Source organism: Typopeltis vanoorti, chromosome 11 (genome assembly GCF_054136105.1).
Source record: "Typopeltis vanoorti isolate ZY-2024b chromosome 11, IOZ_Tvanoo_1.0, whole genome shotgun sequence".
Classification (NCBI taxonomy): Eukaryota; Metazoa; Arthropoda; class Arachnida; order Uropygi; family Thelyphonidae; genus Typopeltis; species Typopeltis vanoorti.
The window spans coordinates 105,141,635-105,157,052 of record NC_143559.1 but is presented as its reverse complement, the minus strand read 5'-3'; the positions used below and the strand labels follow the sequence as shown (position 1 = coordinate 105,157,052).

Sequence of the window (15,418 nt, the reverse complement as noted above, 5' to 3'; positions counted from 1 at the left end):
TTGAGTTTATTCCATTTATCCTGTAGAGCTGTTATAAATTTATTTCTAATCTCTTTGTTTTTGAGTTTTTCAATTCTAAACCTCTTCCTATTGTGCAATATTTGTTAATTTTGTTTATTAATTATCTTGAAAAGGGTAAAACAATAACCGGGGAATATTATTCCAATCTTTCAACGACTAGATGAAAAAATTCGAGAAAAGACCTGGTTTGCAGAAGAAAAAAATCATCTTTCATCAGGACAATGCACCTGCCCACAAAAGTGTTTTTGCAATGAGAAAATTAAGGTATCTGCACTATGAATTGTTGGAACATCCACCCTATTCCCCAGATTTGGCTCCATCTGACTTCTATCTCTTCCCAAAAATAAAACTCTTCCTAGCTGGTCAGCGTTTTTCTTCGAATCAAGAAGTGATTGCAGCTGTAGCGGGGTATTTTGCAGATCTTACTGAGAACCACTACAGGGATGGGATAATGGTGCTCGAGCAAAGCTGGAATAAATGTATTAGTCTTAAGAGGGAGATTATGTTGAAAAATAAAAATAATTTTGAAATTATAATGTTTTTTCATTGTTAGGCTGAGAACATTTCAGACCACCCTCATAATCCTCTATACAGGATTAAAATGCTATTTATCATCCTCTAAATCTGGGTCCTCAATATCTTAATATCTACTCTGGAGATAAATGTTTAATTTTCATAAATCTTCCTAATCACCGACAATAATTCATTTAGGCAGGGCTTGTGCACTTTATTAATGACAGGGCTAAATAGCTTTATGTTTGCAGAAAGTATTTTTACTTAGTTAAATAGAATATTGGAGTATACATAAATTATATTCTTGTTTTTCATCCATTCCATCAATATGGAGTACATCACATGTAACAGTCATACATTGACAGTTGTAAGAAATGTAGAGGAAGAAAAGGTTCTCCATAGATAACATAATTTAAATAATATATACATCTGTTAAGTTGATCTGATTATGCTGCTAGATAAAATTCAATTCAGGCCAGCATTTTTTTTTTTTTTTTGTACTTTATGGATCCTGCATATACTACTAGTATTTTAATTTCAAGGTTCTACGACTACTACTACTACTACTAATAATAATAATAATAGGATTTTATGCCCTGTATTCTTGTAATTCAGTACAAGTTGACAAAGATTCTGTATATTGAGGCAGTTACACAAAACATGCAAACCACAAAAAAAAGATATCAGGATAAGAAAAACATGAACTGAAACAAATGCACTTACATGGATCTCATCCATTAATTGAGCAAAACGGCTTTGTTTCTGATACCACAAATTAATTAAGCTCATAGCATTATCATAATTTTTTACATACTCTGTATACATTTTCAAAAATGGTGCAAAATTCTTCATGATATCTCCTATTCTTCTTTCAGACTCCCTGTTAATGAAAGCAAATTACTGTTCAGAAATATATACAAAAATGGATATGCTTGCTTTAGCATGTCAATAAAAATGCAAATTTCAAAATAAATAATTGAAGTTCCAATTTATTAATCTTTTACTTTCAAATATATTCTATCTCTAAATTACAGTGGAATCTGTGATCAGGTGGTTAATTAACATACAAAAAGTGAAAACAGATGAGAGGAACACTTCCCCCCCCCCCGCCTTTTTGATAATATATATAATATAATATAATATAATATTATAGTTTTAATATAATTAAAACTACTATAAAATAATGTTATGGTAGTTTTAATATAAAACTACCATAACATTATTTGAAATATTTCTTAGAATAGATTACTGTCAGTTTAGCTTGTCATTCATAATTCAATTATATGTTACATTCTAAATAGGTTATGTGGAAAAAAATAAACATTGTAGTAATGTAATTAATGCTCTTCTCAATAATAAGATAGTGAAACAATTATAGAAATACATTAATTTTCAGAAACAGAACTTACAATAAAATAATATTGTTCAACATCCTTGCTGAATATAAACTGTGTTTCAAATGAGAGAAAAGTTGACATTATGGAGAACAATGTATGTATGTATGTGGAGGGGGGGATATTTACATAGAGGAATAATCAGTACAAAGTGATCAAGGCATGTCCAAAGGAAGCTAAACTGACTGCATCTCCAGAGTTAGGAGAATAAATCATAGTGTAGATAAATGGATGAACAAAACTTTAAATCAATATTTTCTTTTTATGTAGCTCTTATGGAACCAGTATCATGAGAAATGTGATAAGCAGGCACATGAGGGTATAAAGATACCCTCAGCCAGAGGTGACAGCCATAGTAAGAAAGGTGAAATGAAATGATGAAAAATTAGCAGAACAGACTAAAAGAAATCTTAAAGAATTCTTTCACATTGTGTCAAGCAAAAGGAAAAATGACCATGGAAAGATGACATTAGGGAATATAGACAGTAAGAAAGTGTTGACTGCACAAGAAATAGCCAAGTTATAAAGTTATCACTTTGATAAGGTATATATTCCAGATAGATCAATTAGGTCTCTGGAAACTAATGTGTAACTAGATGAAAAGACAGAAGTGAAAGAGATAGAGATATTGCAAGAGCTTGATTGGAACACAGTAAGATAGAATGAGATATTAGCATGGTTGGTAAAGGAAAGTGCAAGAGAATTAGGACTGCCACTAACCTAACTTTTTAACATGAGTTTTAACATGAGCATGATTTCTAATGACAGGAAGGGGTGTCTGATAATTCCATTATGCAGTAGTAGAGCAGGAACATGCAGCTAATTATAGACCAGTCTATCTCTTGGAGTAGTAGTTATGGTATTAGAGAAGCACTGTGATTTTAAAGAGGATAGAATGAATTTGTTTAAGACAGAATTATAAACACGTTAACACAAGAATATTTTAATGTTTGCCAAATATTTCAGTCTGAAACTAACAGACTATCCTCAGTGGCTTGATAGGAACAGTTTTTACAAAGTGGAATACAAACAATTTATCATTCAAAAGTAGAACGAGTCACGTGATGTTACATTGCTAAGCATTAAACAGAGGTAAATTTCATCAGAGTGATGAATAAATTATAGGTATTAATTCACACTTTCATATAACAATCTTAATTTATAAATTCAATTAAAGATAACATTAGACTAATTTTATCTTTAAGATTTTAGAATTAAAGGTCTCAATTAAAAAAAAAAACTTTTAGTTTATAATTCTATTAAGGGTCTTGGATTTGGTCTTCTCGTCAGAGGATGTAATTATAAATGAGGTGTCAAATCATCCACCAATAGGTGAGAGTGACCATGAGGTGATTACCTGAGTGGTTGCCAGCAGTGCAAGGACCCCTGTGAGAAAAGGGTATATGTGGAACTACAAGAGGGGTGATTATGAAGAGCTCAGGAGACAGCTTGTGGGTGTAGTGTGGAATGAGGAGTTAGCTGGAAAAGAGATCAGTGCAGCTTGGAGGATTTTCAAAGACTATCTAGTAGATGCAATGTCTAAATGTATTCCAAGGGTGAGAAGGTTAAATAAGGTAGATATGAGATGGATGAATAAAGAGATTAAGCATGCGATACAGAGAAAAGGGGCATTGTGGAGGCAGCATAAGAGAAGTGGAAATAACCAATTTCATGAGGTCTACAAAGACCAGGCAAGGAGGGTGACTTGGTTGGTGAGAGTAGCTAAAGAGAGATATGAACAGCAGTTAGCTAATGAAGCCAAAACGAATCCTAGGGAGTTCTTTCGATATGTAGCCAGTTAAAGAAAGAATGATTATGGAAGGATGACATTGATTGGAGAAAATAGTATAAAGACAGCTGTTGCAGAATGTGTGGTGGAGATACTTATTGAGCAGTTCATAAAGATATTTCAATCTTGTGAATGTGACTTAATGGAGAGATTGAGAGCAGTTGATGATGGGGAGGAGAGACTGACTGTAAGTGAGCAAGAGGTGTTTGGAGAGTTGAGTAAACTAGATGTAAATAAGGCTCTGGGACTTGATAATATATCACCGCATATTCTGAAGGAATGTTCCAGAGAGTTGACACCTGCCTTGACATATTTTTTTAATACGAGTCTTGCACTTGGTCAAGTCCCTAAAGAGTGGAAGGAGGGCAAGATTGTGCCACTTCATAAAGGAGGTGATTGAACTCAAGCAACAATCTATAGGCCTATCTGTGTGTCAGGTGTTGTGGTTAAGTTGTTGGAGAAGCTTGTGAGAACTAGGATCCAGAGTTGGGTTGACAACAATGGTATAATCTTTGATGGACAGCATGGATTTGCTAAAGGGAGGTCATGTTTTAGTAATCTACTTACTTATTACAATAAAGTGACTGCTTCCTTGGACAGAGGAGAAGGGTACACAGTAATATACTTGGATTTCGCAAAGGCTTTTGATAGAGTACCTCATGATAAGTTGACAGTGAAACTAGAGCAGATGGGGTTGGGTATTACATTAGTGCATTGGATTGGAGACTGGCTATCTGATAGGTATCAACAAGTTGTGTATGGGGGCACAATATCAAGGAAAAGGAAAGTCACTAGTGGAGTGCCTCAGGGGTCTGTTTTAGGGCCATTACTATTTAACTTGTATATTAATGATATTGGCGAAGATTTGAATGGAGATATTCAGTTGTTTGCAGATGATGCAAAGTTGGGACGAACCATAAAGAGTAGTGAAGATGTTGTGGCCTTGCAAGAAGACTTGAATAAATTGAGTGATTGGGCACAGAAATGGGGATGTGAGTTCAATGTTGCAAAATGTAAGATTTTAAAATTTGGAAAACAAAGATGGAATGCAGAATTTATGCTTGGTGAGAATATATTGTTGGAGGTAGAGGAAATAAGAGATCTGGGGTGATAGTGGATAAGGATCTAAAATTTAGGGGACACATCACCAAAATTGTGAAGACAACACAAAAGCTTCTGGGAATGATGCAGAGGACACTGACGTGTAGAAGTAGGGAGATTCTTGTTCCGTTGTATAAGGCTTTGATTAGGCTACACATGGACTATTGTGCCCAGATTTGGTCACCTGGTTTTCAGAAGGATGAAGAGATGTTGGAAAGGGTTCATAGGCGACTGACTAAGGTAGTTTCTGACCTATGGAATGTTGAGTATGAGGAAAGATTGAGAAGATGTAATTTGCAGAGTCTGGTGGACAGGAAGAAGAGGGGAGATATGATAGAGACCTACAAGTTGGTAAGTGGTTGTTATAAGATCAATGGTGGAGAAGTTCTACAGAGAATAGTGGGAGATCAGGGAAGAACCAGAGGTCATCCCTGGAAACTGTATAAAGAGGGTGTGAGTAGGGGAGTGAGAGGCAGGTTTTTTTCGTGCAGAGTTGTGAATGATTGGAATGCCTTGCCTGAAAATGTGTTGTCTGCAAGGAGTTTGAGTGTGTTTAAGACATGGTATGATGAGATGTGTGTGTGATAAAAGGTTCTCCCAGATGAGTCTTTGACTCCATGAGGTCTTGGGGTAATAATAATAATAATAATTCTTAATTTAATGTCACAAGTGTCTCTCAAGAATATAATTGTTTAAGATAGGTTATACATTAGTAAACTGCTCACATTTTATAACAGAATAATAGCAGAAAGGGATATGGATGTACCATGACACTTCTGGATTTTGCTAAAGCATCTAACATGATTCCACATGAAAGGCTATTATATGAACTTAAGAGGATGGGTATGTAAAAATAGGCTTGTGATACAGATAGGAGAGTGACTGATTGATCATATCAAGGAGTGATATACAGAACTAAATTTAAGTAAATGATGGTGGCCAGGGCACTACAGAGTTCCATGCTTGGACAGCTGCCGTTTAACTTTGGTATTAATGACACCAGGGATGGTATGAAGGAGAACATTCAACTATATGCCAATAATGCAAAGCTGAGCCAGATGATAAGGGACATATCTGATTCCGAATCCTTGTGAGTAGACTTGAACAGAGCATTCTTGACTAAAGATATCACATACTGAGTATTATGTTAATGGGAATTTGCTGCAAGTGATTGATGAAGCCAGAAACTTATAGATGATAGTAGACGACAAGTTAAATTTTAGAAACAACATTGTTGGACAATGGGAATACTGTGCTATATATAATCATTCTATATGAATTCCAGAGCGGTGGAAAAAATGAAAAGATTCAGCAGTAATTTTGCATATGAAGACTGACTGAAGGAATGTTTTTTTTGTGTGGATTTTGTTTTCAAAGTTTGAGAAATAAAAGGGGGAAAAAGAGAGAGAGAGAGAGAGAGAGAGAGAGAGAAGATATGATAGAAATATATATTTCTATATGAGCTTCCTTAGCTCGGTTGGTTAAAATGTCCTTTGGTTGGAAAGACCCAAATCCCATCTAGGATGCAAAGAACCTTTATCAGGGCTTTTCATCTAAAGGTGAGTTAGCCAGTCTCATACAAAGATGGCAAGGTTTTTACTCTCAGAAACTCAGGTTTTTCATCCTGCAAAACAGGCAAACCATTTAGAAGAACACATAGCTGACAGCCATAATAAATGATGCAGATAAGATTCACCACCCTATCAGAGCATTAATAAGGTTTAAAAGGTGCCAAATTACTTAGTCATGACAGGTCACCGAGCCTAAACACACAAGGGAAAATGGGGATATTTCTATATAAGTTAGTAAGGAGATTTTACAGTATTGGTTTGTACAAGGGAAATTTTGCAGCTTATGGTGTTGACAACTATGGGGTGGGAGGAAGAGAGAGAACTCAAGGTTATCCCTAGAAAGAACTATGGTATTAAGTACCATAGTTCTCAGTTTGGACTGGAATGGCACATCACCATGTGTATTATGGAACATGCAGAAGAGTTGACAATGCCCTTGACTTGGTGGTTAAACAGATGTCTGAAAGGAAAAATAGTACTACTGCATAAGGGAGAATCCAAGTTGGTAGTGTCAAACTATAGGCCAGTGTGTGTATATATATCAGGTGTTGTGGCAAAGTGTTAGAAAGGCTAATTAAAGAAAGAATACAAGCCTGGATAGATGAGAATGGGAATCTTTCCAGACAGCAGAATGGGTTTGTTAAAGGGAGATCATGCTTTAGTAACCTGGTTACATTTTATATACAGTAGTATCTCACTAATCCGAACCTCTTTAGTCTGAATCCTCCAGTAATCCAAACTGTGGTTTGAAAGGAAAAAAAAGATTTTATTACGTATTATTATATTTTGTGTACTATTACTTTTATTTAATAATTATTAATTTAACCATTATTATTTATTTTATTATTATTACAGTACAGTGTTTTTTTTTTCATACTATCGATTGTACAGTTACACTGTAGGCCTATTTTGATTTATTGTGTGTTCACGTTTGCTTTTTTATACTGTACAGTACACGTACTATATTGTGGGCATGAATCACCGCTGTCGAGAGTCATGGATAAAACTGTGGCCTTCTAGAATTTACGAAGATAACTATGGTGATACACAAAAAGCAGAAATTAAAAACGTGCATAATTTGGTTAAAAATATAAATCCAAATGTTGAAATTTCACAAACGGAATGGATTACAGGTAGAACCGAAAGTGAATTCGAAATCAAATCAGATGCTGAAATTATAAATATGGCGCTACAGAATGAATTAGAAGACGATGATGACAATAAAGAACTCTAAGGGAAAAAAAAGTAAAACATGGAGAGGCAGTTGACAGTTTTAATATGTGTATAGAATGGGCTAAGCAGAATGAACGCCATTCCACAAAATTTTATTGCGAATGCTTCTTCTCGGAGCTGCATTAGCAATAAAATTTTGTTGCATAAGAAGCAAAAGAAAACCAGTGACTTTTTTACAAAGAAATCAAAAACTTTTTTTGGTGTTATTTTTTATTTTATTTATTTATTTTTTTTTTTGTACAAGAAAGTGATATTTTTTACATAAATTAAGTTATGTACTGAACTAGGCAATTTTATTTAATCAGAATCCTCAGCAATACAGGTACACACAAACTAAATTTTTTTTCTAAAATAAACTTGTGTACTGTATTATTTTTTAATTTTTATATTACAGTAGATTAGCATTTTTTCTATCAGTTACTTCATTTATTTACAGAATTAAATTGATGTACCGTTAGAATCTGATTATTTTTGTCTTAAACGCTAGTTATTGTTGTTTCTTGGGAGAAAATTCGCTAATCCGAACGATCACGGTTTTTATTAGTTCGGATTAGCGAGATACCACTGTATAGTGAATAGTATATTGGACAGAAGAGATGATTATACAGTGATTTATCTGGATTTTGCTAAAGCATTTGATTGAGTGCCAGGAGGGATAGTTGACTGACAGGAGCCAGAGAGTTGTGTATGGGAATGCAGTGTCCCAAAAAAGGAAGGTGATAAGTGGGATACAATGGGCTCTTTTCTAGGACCACTATTGTTTAATTTATATATCAATAATATAGTACAGGGTGTAAGAAGAGATATGCAGTTGTTTGCTGATGATGCTAAATTAGGAAGTGCAATGTCGAGAAATTCTGATCTGATGTTGTTACAAGAGGATTTGAATAGACTGGTACTTTGGGCTGAAGCATAAGAATATCATTTCATTATTGCTAAGTGTAAAGTTATGCGCTTAGGCCAGAGAAGATGGAATGAGTTTTTTCATATTGGAGGAACTTTGCTTTCAGAAGTAGAGGTAGCAAAGGATTTGGGGAGCTTATTGGATATGTAACTGAAGTTCAGGGGATGTATAGCAAAAGTTGTAAGGGTTATCCAGAAAAAAATCTGCTAATATAATATGCAAAATACCGATATGTACAGATAAGAAGGCAATAGTTCTATTATATGAGAGACTAATTAGGCTTCATTTCATTTGGATTTCTGTGCACAAATCAGGTCACCTGGCTATACTGGCAATAAGGAAACATTGGATAGCATGCAGAGGTGAATAAGAGTGTCTCAAGATTCTGGAGCAAGTCTGGCTGGCCAAATGGTTAGAGTATCCACTCTCCAGCCAAGAGGCTGCAGGTACGAATCCTGCCTAAGCATAGATGTTTGTGATTGTAAAAAGAAAAAAAAAAAAGATTCCAGAATATGAAGTAGAAGAACAGACTGGAAAAATATCACCTTCAAAGCTTGATGCATAGGAGGAGGAGGAGGAGGAGGAGGAGAAGGGGGGGGTGAGATATAATTGAGATGTGCAAGTTTGTGAAGAGCCTATCAGATAGATATAAGGGAATTACTGCTTAAGATAATGGGTGATGCGAGAATAAGAGGTCATCCCTTAAATTCTACAAGTCATGTGAGTAAGGAAATGAAACGGATATTTTTGCATGGTGAGTAATGAATGAGTAGAATGTATTGCTGGAGTGGGCAGTGAGAGTTCCAACACTGAATTTATTCAAGGCAACATATAATAGTTACTGTGGTCTGTGAGCCTCCACCCCCCACCCCTCTTCCCTGCAATGAGTCTTAAGACTCCATTGACACTTGGAAGTACAACTGACATCCCCATGGGCAAGATTCATCATGTGCCATATATTGGAGTCACATGTTTGTAGCCAGTATAAATTGGAGGAATATGATGTCCCCAAGTCAGTGCAACTGTGTCTGGGTGAAATGGCTATGAGAAGAGAACTGATGGAGTTTAAAAGAGGCATTGTGACAAGATGACAAGTTGCAGGCCTATCTAGTCGACAAATTATTATTATTATTATTATTATTACCCCAAGACCTCACGGAGTCAAAGACTCATCTGGTAGGTCCTTTTATCACACACACAGTTCATCATACCATGTCTTAAACACATTCAAACTCCATCAAGACACCACACTCTCAGGCAAGGCGTTCCAATTATTCACAACTCTGCACGAAAAAAAAAACTGCCTTTCACTCCCCCTACTCACACCCTCTTTATACAGTTTCCAGGGATGACCTCTGGTTCTTCCCTGATCTCCCACTATTTTCTGTAGAACTTCTCTAGCATTGATCCTATAACAACCCCTTACCAACTTGTAGGTCTCTATCATATCTCCCCCTCTTCCTCCTGTCCACCAGACTCTGCAAATTACATCTTCTCAAGCTTTCCTCATACTCGACATTCCAGAGGTCAGAAACTACCTTAGTCAATCGCCTTTGTACCCTTTCCAACATCTCTTCATCCTTCTGAAAACCAGGTGACCAAATCTGGGCACAATAGTCCATGTGTGGCCTAATCAAAGCCTTATACAATGGAACAAGAATCTCCCTACTTCTACACGTTAGTGTCTTCCGCATCATGAAGCCTTCACAATTTTGGCTATGTGTTCCCTAAATTTCATATCCTTATCCACTATCACCCCCAGATCTCTTATTACTTCCACCTTCAACAATATATCATCACCAAGCATAAATTCTGCATCCCATCTTTGTTTTCCAAATTTTAAAACCTTACATTTTGCAACATTGAACTCACATCTCCATTTCCGTGCCCAATCACTCAATTTATTCAAGTCTTCTTGTAAGGCCACAACATCTTCACTATTCTTCATGGTTCGTCCCAACTTTGCATCATCTGCAAACAACTGAATATCTCCATCCAAATCTTCACCTACACATTAATATACAAGTTAAACATTAATGTCCCCAAAACAGACCCCTAAGGCACTCCACCAGTGACTTTCCTTTTGCTGGATATTGCTCCCCCATACACAACTTGTTGATACCTATCTGATAGCCAGTCTCCAATCCAATGCACTAATCTAATATCCAACCCCATCTGCTCTAGTTTGACTATCAATTTATCATGAGGTACTCTATCAAAAGCCTTTGTGAAATCCAAGTATATTACTGTGTATCCTTCTCCTCTGTCCAAGGAAGCAGTCACTTTATTGTAATAAGTAAGTAGATTACTAAAACATGACCTCCCTTTAGCAAATCCATGATGTCAATCAAAGATTGTTGTCAACCCAACTCTGGATCCTAGTTCTCACAAGCTTCCCAGGTTAACAATCAGTGATACCATACTGAAATGGAAATGCAGAGTCAACTGCAAGTACTACTTGCAGTGGACAACCCACCACACTCATCAAACATGACCATAGAGGGCTATGAAGGATAATATCTAAAAACCACCATTTATTGGCTGACACATTCAATGCAGAGTTACAAGCATCAACTGAAACATGAATCTACACAAAAAAGATTCAGAATCATGGCTCACAACATGGGTTTCCCATGGTAGGTCTGCAATATTCAAGCCCCATATTACACTCGAACCAACATACAACAAGAACACATACAGTAGGACATGGCAGCTTGGAAAGCCGTATTATGGGTGATGAATCATGCTACACCCTCTACCAAGCAGATGAATGGACGTGGGTGTGGCAAATGCCTGGTGAACATCTGTTACCAGAATGTGTAACCCTAACTATGAAATTTGGAGGGATGGTATAATAGTAATGTCCCGTTTTTTGTGGTTTGGCCTCAGACCTCTGTTTGTGGTACCATAAACATTGAACTCCAAGAAGTATCTGAATATTCTGGACAATGCAATACCTCCTACTTTGTGGCAGTTTCTACAGAACTGACCATTGTCCCTTTTAACAAGACAATGCATTGCCATAAGGTTGCTGCAGTAACTATGTAGTTTGAACATGTGGACATGAACATCACCACACTTGATTGTCCTCCTCCACAGAGCCCTGATCTGAATCCTATTGAACATCTGGGATGAACTGGAGCATCAGGTGTGGTCAAGGGACATCCACCCCCACAACAGTCCAGGATCTTATTACATGCCTACAGGAAGAATGGTCCAAAATTCCCATTGATCACTATGATACACTTCTGGAAAGAAATGAGATCCTACATTTTATTAACGTGACCATCATGGCTGTTTGTTCCTCACACTATGGTGTCTGTTGACTTCTTTCCAAGCATAATAATAAATTTAGTTTAATCCTTTATTCCAGTGAGAGCAAACAAAGTTTGTGCCTGAAAATATCTTCAGGACTGAATATAATGTTGTACTATCTTATCTTACTCATTGCAAAGGTGGAGCAAGCTACCTAACACTCCTATCCCAGTATCTCCCATAATGCAAAACACATCTCCTTGTGGATATGTATACTGTTATGCATTAAGGGATTGGCCACTACCCAGACTAGTTTCAACCTTTATTGAGGTCTCTTCAGTGGGAGCCAGGCCCAGAGTTAGAGATATCAGGCAGAAGCAGTAGCAAGGTCATCTTTACCTATAGGAGTTGCCAAATGACCTTGCTACTGCTTCTGCCTGGTATCTCCAAATCTGGGCCTGGCTCCCACTGAAGAGACCTCAATAAAGGTCGAAACTAGTCTGGGTAGTGGCCAATCCCTTAATGCATAACAGTATACATATCCACAAGGAGATGTGTTTTTGCATTATGGGAGATACTGGGATAGGAGTGTTGAGTAGCTTGTTCCATCTTTGCAATGAGTTGCCTGGTGTTGTACTACTTACCCAGGTAAGATAGTACAACACTATATTCAGTCCTGAAGATATTTTCAGGCACAAACTTTGTTTGCTCTCACTGGGATAAAGGATTAAACTATAAATTTAGTATAGTCTAACCTAGTGAAAAATAAACTTTCAACTTCTTTCCAAGCAGTGTATTATACAGTTACAAGGTGGGGGGATGAAAAGTTCTGATAAACACTTAGAACAAAAATTATATTAAAGCAACTGACTTAACCACAAGAAAGGACATATCTTAAAACCCCTTAATCCCCATGTTTCATCAAATTGTAATAATTTGTTTTTTCTTTTAAGATATATAAAAAGACATGTCAGAGGTTTTGAATAAATTCAAAGACATAGAGGTACAGGCTGTCATCAAGTTTTTTTGTGCAGTGCATGCTATGATCCTTGATGACAGCCAAGTACCAGCCAAAAACATTGCAAAGACTCTGGGGATATTCAGGGAACAAGCCAGGGTCATTATCCACAAACATCTGGATATGCAGAAGCTCTCAGCGAAGTGGGTCCCCAAATGTTTGAATGCTGACCAAAAGAGAGAATATGTGATGTCATCTCAATGGATTATGGATCACTTTGAGAAATCAGGTGCAAATTTTTAACCTCGTATTGTGACTTTGATGAAACATGGCTTCATCACTATGACTAGAGACCAAACAGCAATCAATGTAGTTGAGACACAAAGGTTCTCCACAGCCAAAGAAGTTACGAACCCAAAAGTAGGCAGGGAGAGTTCTTGCCATTGTCTTTTGGGATATGGATGGTGTAATCTTTACCAAGTACTTCAAAAAAGGTGAAACAGTTAAAGCAGCAGTTAATTCAACAACTCTTAGGAACTGAAGGAAAAATGCCATGGGAAACTGATCAGAGATGTGTTGCTTTTGCAGGACATTGCACATACTCACACCACTTATGAAACGCAACAGACAATACACAACTTGGGCTTTCAATGTCTGTCTCACTCACTCTATTTATCAGACCTGGCCCATCTGACTATTTCCTATTCCCAAATTTAAAGAAACACTTTGAAAGGAACAAAATTTACCACAGATGATGGTAATATCATATCTGCAGCTGAGGACTTGTTTGTGCAACAAAGGAAAAATACTTTTTTTCTCAGAGGGTTGCAAATAATGCAGCAGCATTGTAACAAGTGTATAACACTTTGTGAGGAATATGTAGAATAATGTGTAAGTTACATGGTTCTACTTCAATTCCTTCATGATAATTATCACAACTTTTCAGCACGCACACACTCGTATAATAGTCATACTGTTGTTGTTTAAATGAAAGTATTTGAGTATATGATTGTAACACCTTTCATTTTCATGAGAAACTTTTAAACACAAGTGGATCATGTGGATATGTTCTGTGACTGATCTGGAGATCAATTTTAAAGTTGTCCATGTAAATGCAAGATGTTACACAATCGTTAGCCAAATACTGTGATTTAAACAAAACAAAAGTTATGACTAGAACCATACGGTAAAACTCCATAAGGATCATGTGAGGAGACAATATACAGCAAATTCATCTTTTAATTTTTTTTTTTTTTTGTTAATAATGTGATTCCAACCATGAAAGATTGTAAACTTATCATACATTTAGTACCGTGTGTGTGTGTGTGTTGGGTGGGGACTAAGGGTTAGCTAATCCAGAAACCCTTCCCTTTAAAAAAAAAAAAAAAATGGCAATCCCATACACTAAAAGTTTTTAAACCTACAGTTCATTAGTACCATGGATTGACAAAATGTGTGCATGTGTGTGCACGCACGTGCATGTGTGCACGCACGTGCATGCACTCTACTCATGTACAAATTACTATTATTATTACGTAATACAGGAAGTCCAAGGACTCATCGAGGGAGGGCACCTACTCTACAACTCTTCACCAACTTCAACTAACAGCAATTATACCAACGCCATCTACCACCTACCAACACCATCACTAGTATTTCCACAGACAATCACAAACATCCATGTGCAGTGCAGGATTCAAACCCACAGCCTTTTGACTGGAGAGTGGATACGATAACCACTCGGCCAAAGAGGCTGGCAAATAAGCACAGGTGTGCATTCGGATTTTTGAAGGAGAGAACATAAAACCATTTATCAGCCTCTTGTGAAACAATTAACCAAAAGCTGCCTGTCCATACACTCACTCACTTTAATAAAAAACAGAAAAAACAAATGCAGGAAAACATCTGGCAAAAGCCATTTCAGTTATATTTCACCCAATGGAATTTAAATATGAATTAAAGATAAATACAATTCTTACCAGTTTTTCATTCGATCCTCCAGTTGGGGTAACAAAAAGTCATGATGAAGTTTATATATGGACTTTAAGCTAGTAAACATTTGTGACACTACATCAGTTGAAAACATTGGATGGGCACGGTTTTCTTGGTCTACCCGGAATGCAAATACTTGGTCTAAAATGTGCAAAATAGAAACATAAGTCCTCTCTGTTGTTAAGAGCTCAGTAGCTATCTTATGCAAAGTCTGTTGGATCTTTTCTCTCTTGGTTTCATACTGTATAATTAAAGATACAAAAGGAATATGCATTAATAGCAGTTACTACCAAAAATGTTCACTATAAAATAAAATACAATAATCTACTATTTATCTAGCCACCGTGGAAAGGCAATTTGCTGTCCTGATAAATGAAGGGTCAGAAAAGTGAAGTGCAATTATATGGTGCTCTACCATAGGTCTGTTGACATACATGGGTCAGTTAATAGAAGGATTGTTGTTTTCAAGATCAGATAAACAGTAGATTACTTTATTTAAGAATTCAAAACCAACTTATTTTGTGAGAATCAAAATGAATCATGCATATATTGTTGTTGTTCTTGTAAAATTTAATATTGAACTGAAATAGGATTTGAAAGACCAAATTAGCTAATTTCTATACCAAAAGATTCTTCACAAATAATATATATAACAAGGGGGGAAAAAAAGAGGACTGATATTTAAAA

General features: G+C 36.3%; 1 protein-coding gene across 3 annotated transcripts in view; it reads right to left on the bottom strand.

The window, feature by feature from the left end:
* Positions 1 to 15,418, bottom strand: part of LOC150101904 (FYVE, RhoGEF and PH domain-containing protein 2-like) — a 310,945-nt gene that overhangs the window by 119,665 nt on the left and 175,862 nt on the right. For all 3 annotated transcript variants that reach the window (XM_090400010.1, XM_090400009.1, XM_090400011.1), the window contains 2 exons: positions 14,719 to 14,972; positions 1,258 to 1,414 (listed from right to left, as the gene is read on the bottom strand). In XM_090400010.1, the coding sequence (XP_090256136.1) occupies positions 1,258 to 1,414; positions 14,719 to 14,972 (411 nt within the window). The remainder of the gene's footprint in view (positions 1 to 1,257; positions 1,415 to 14,718; positions 14,973 to 15,418) is intronic.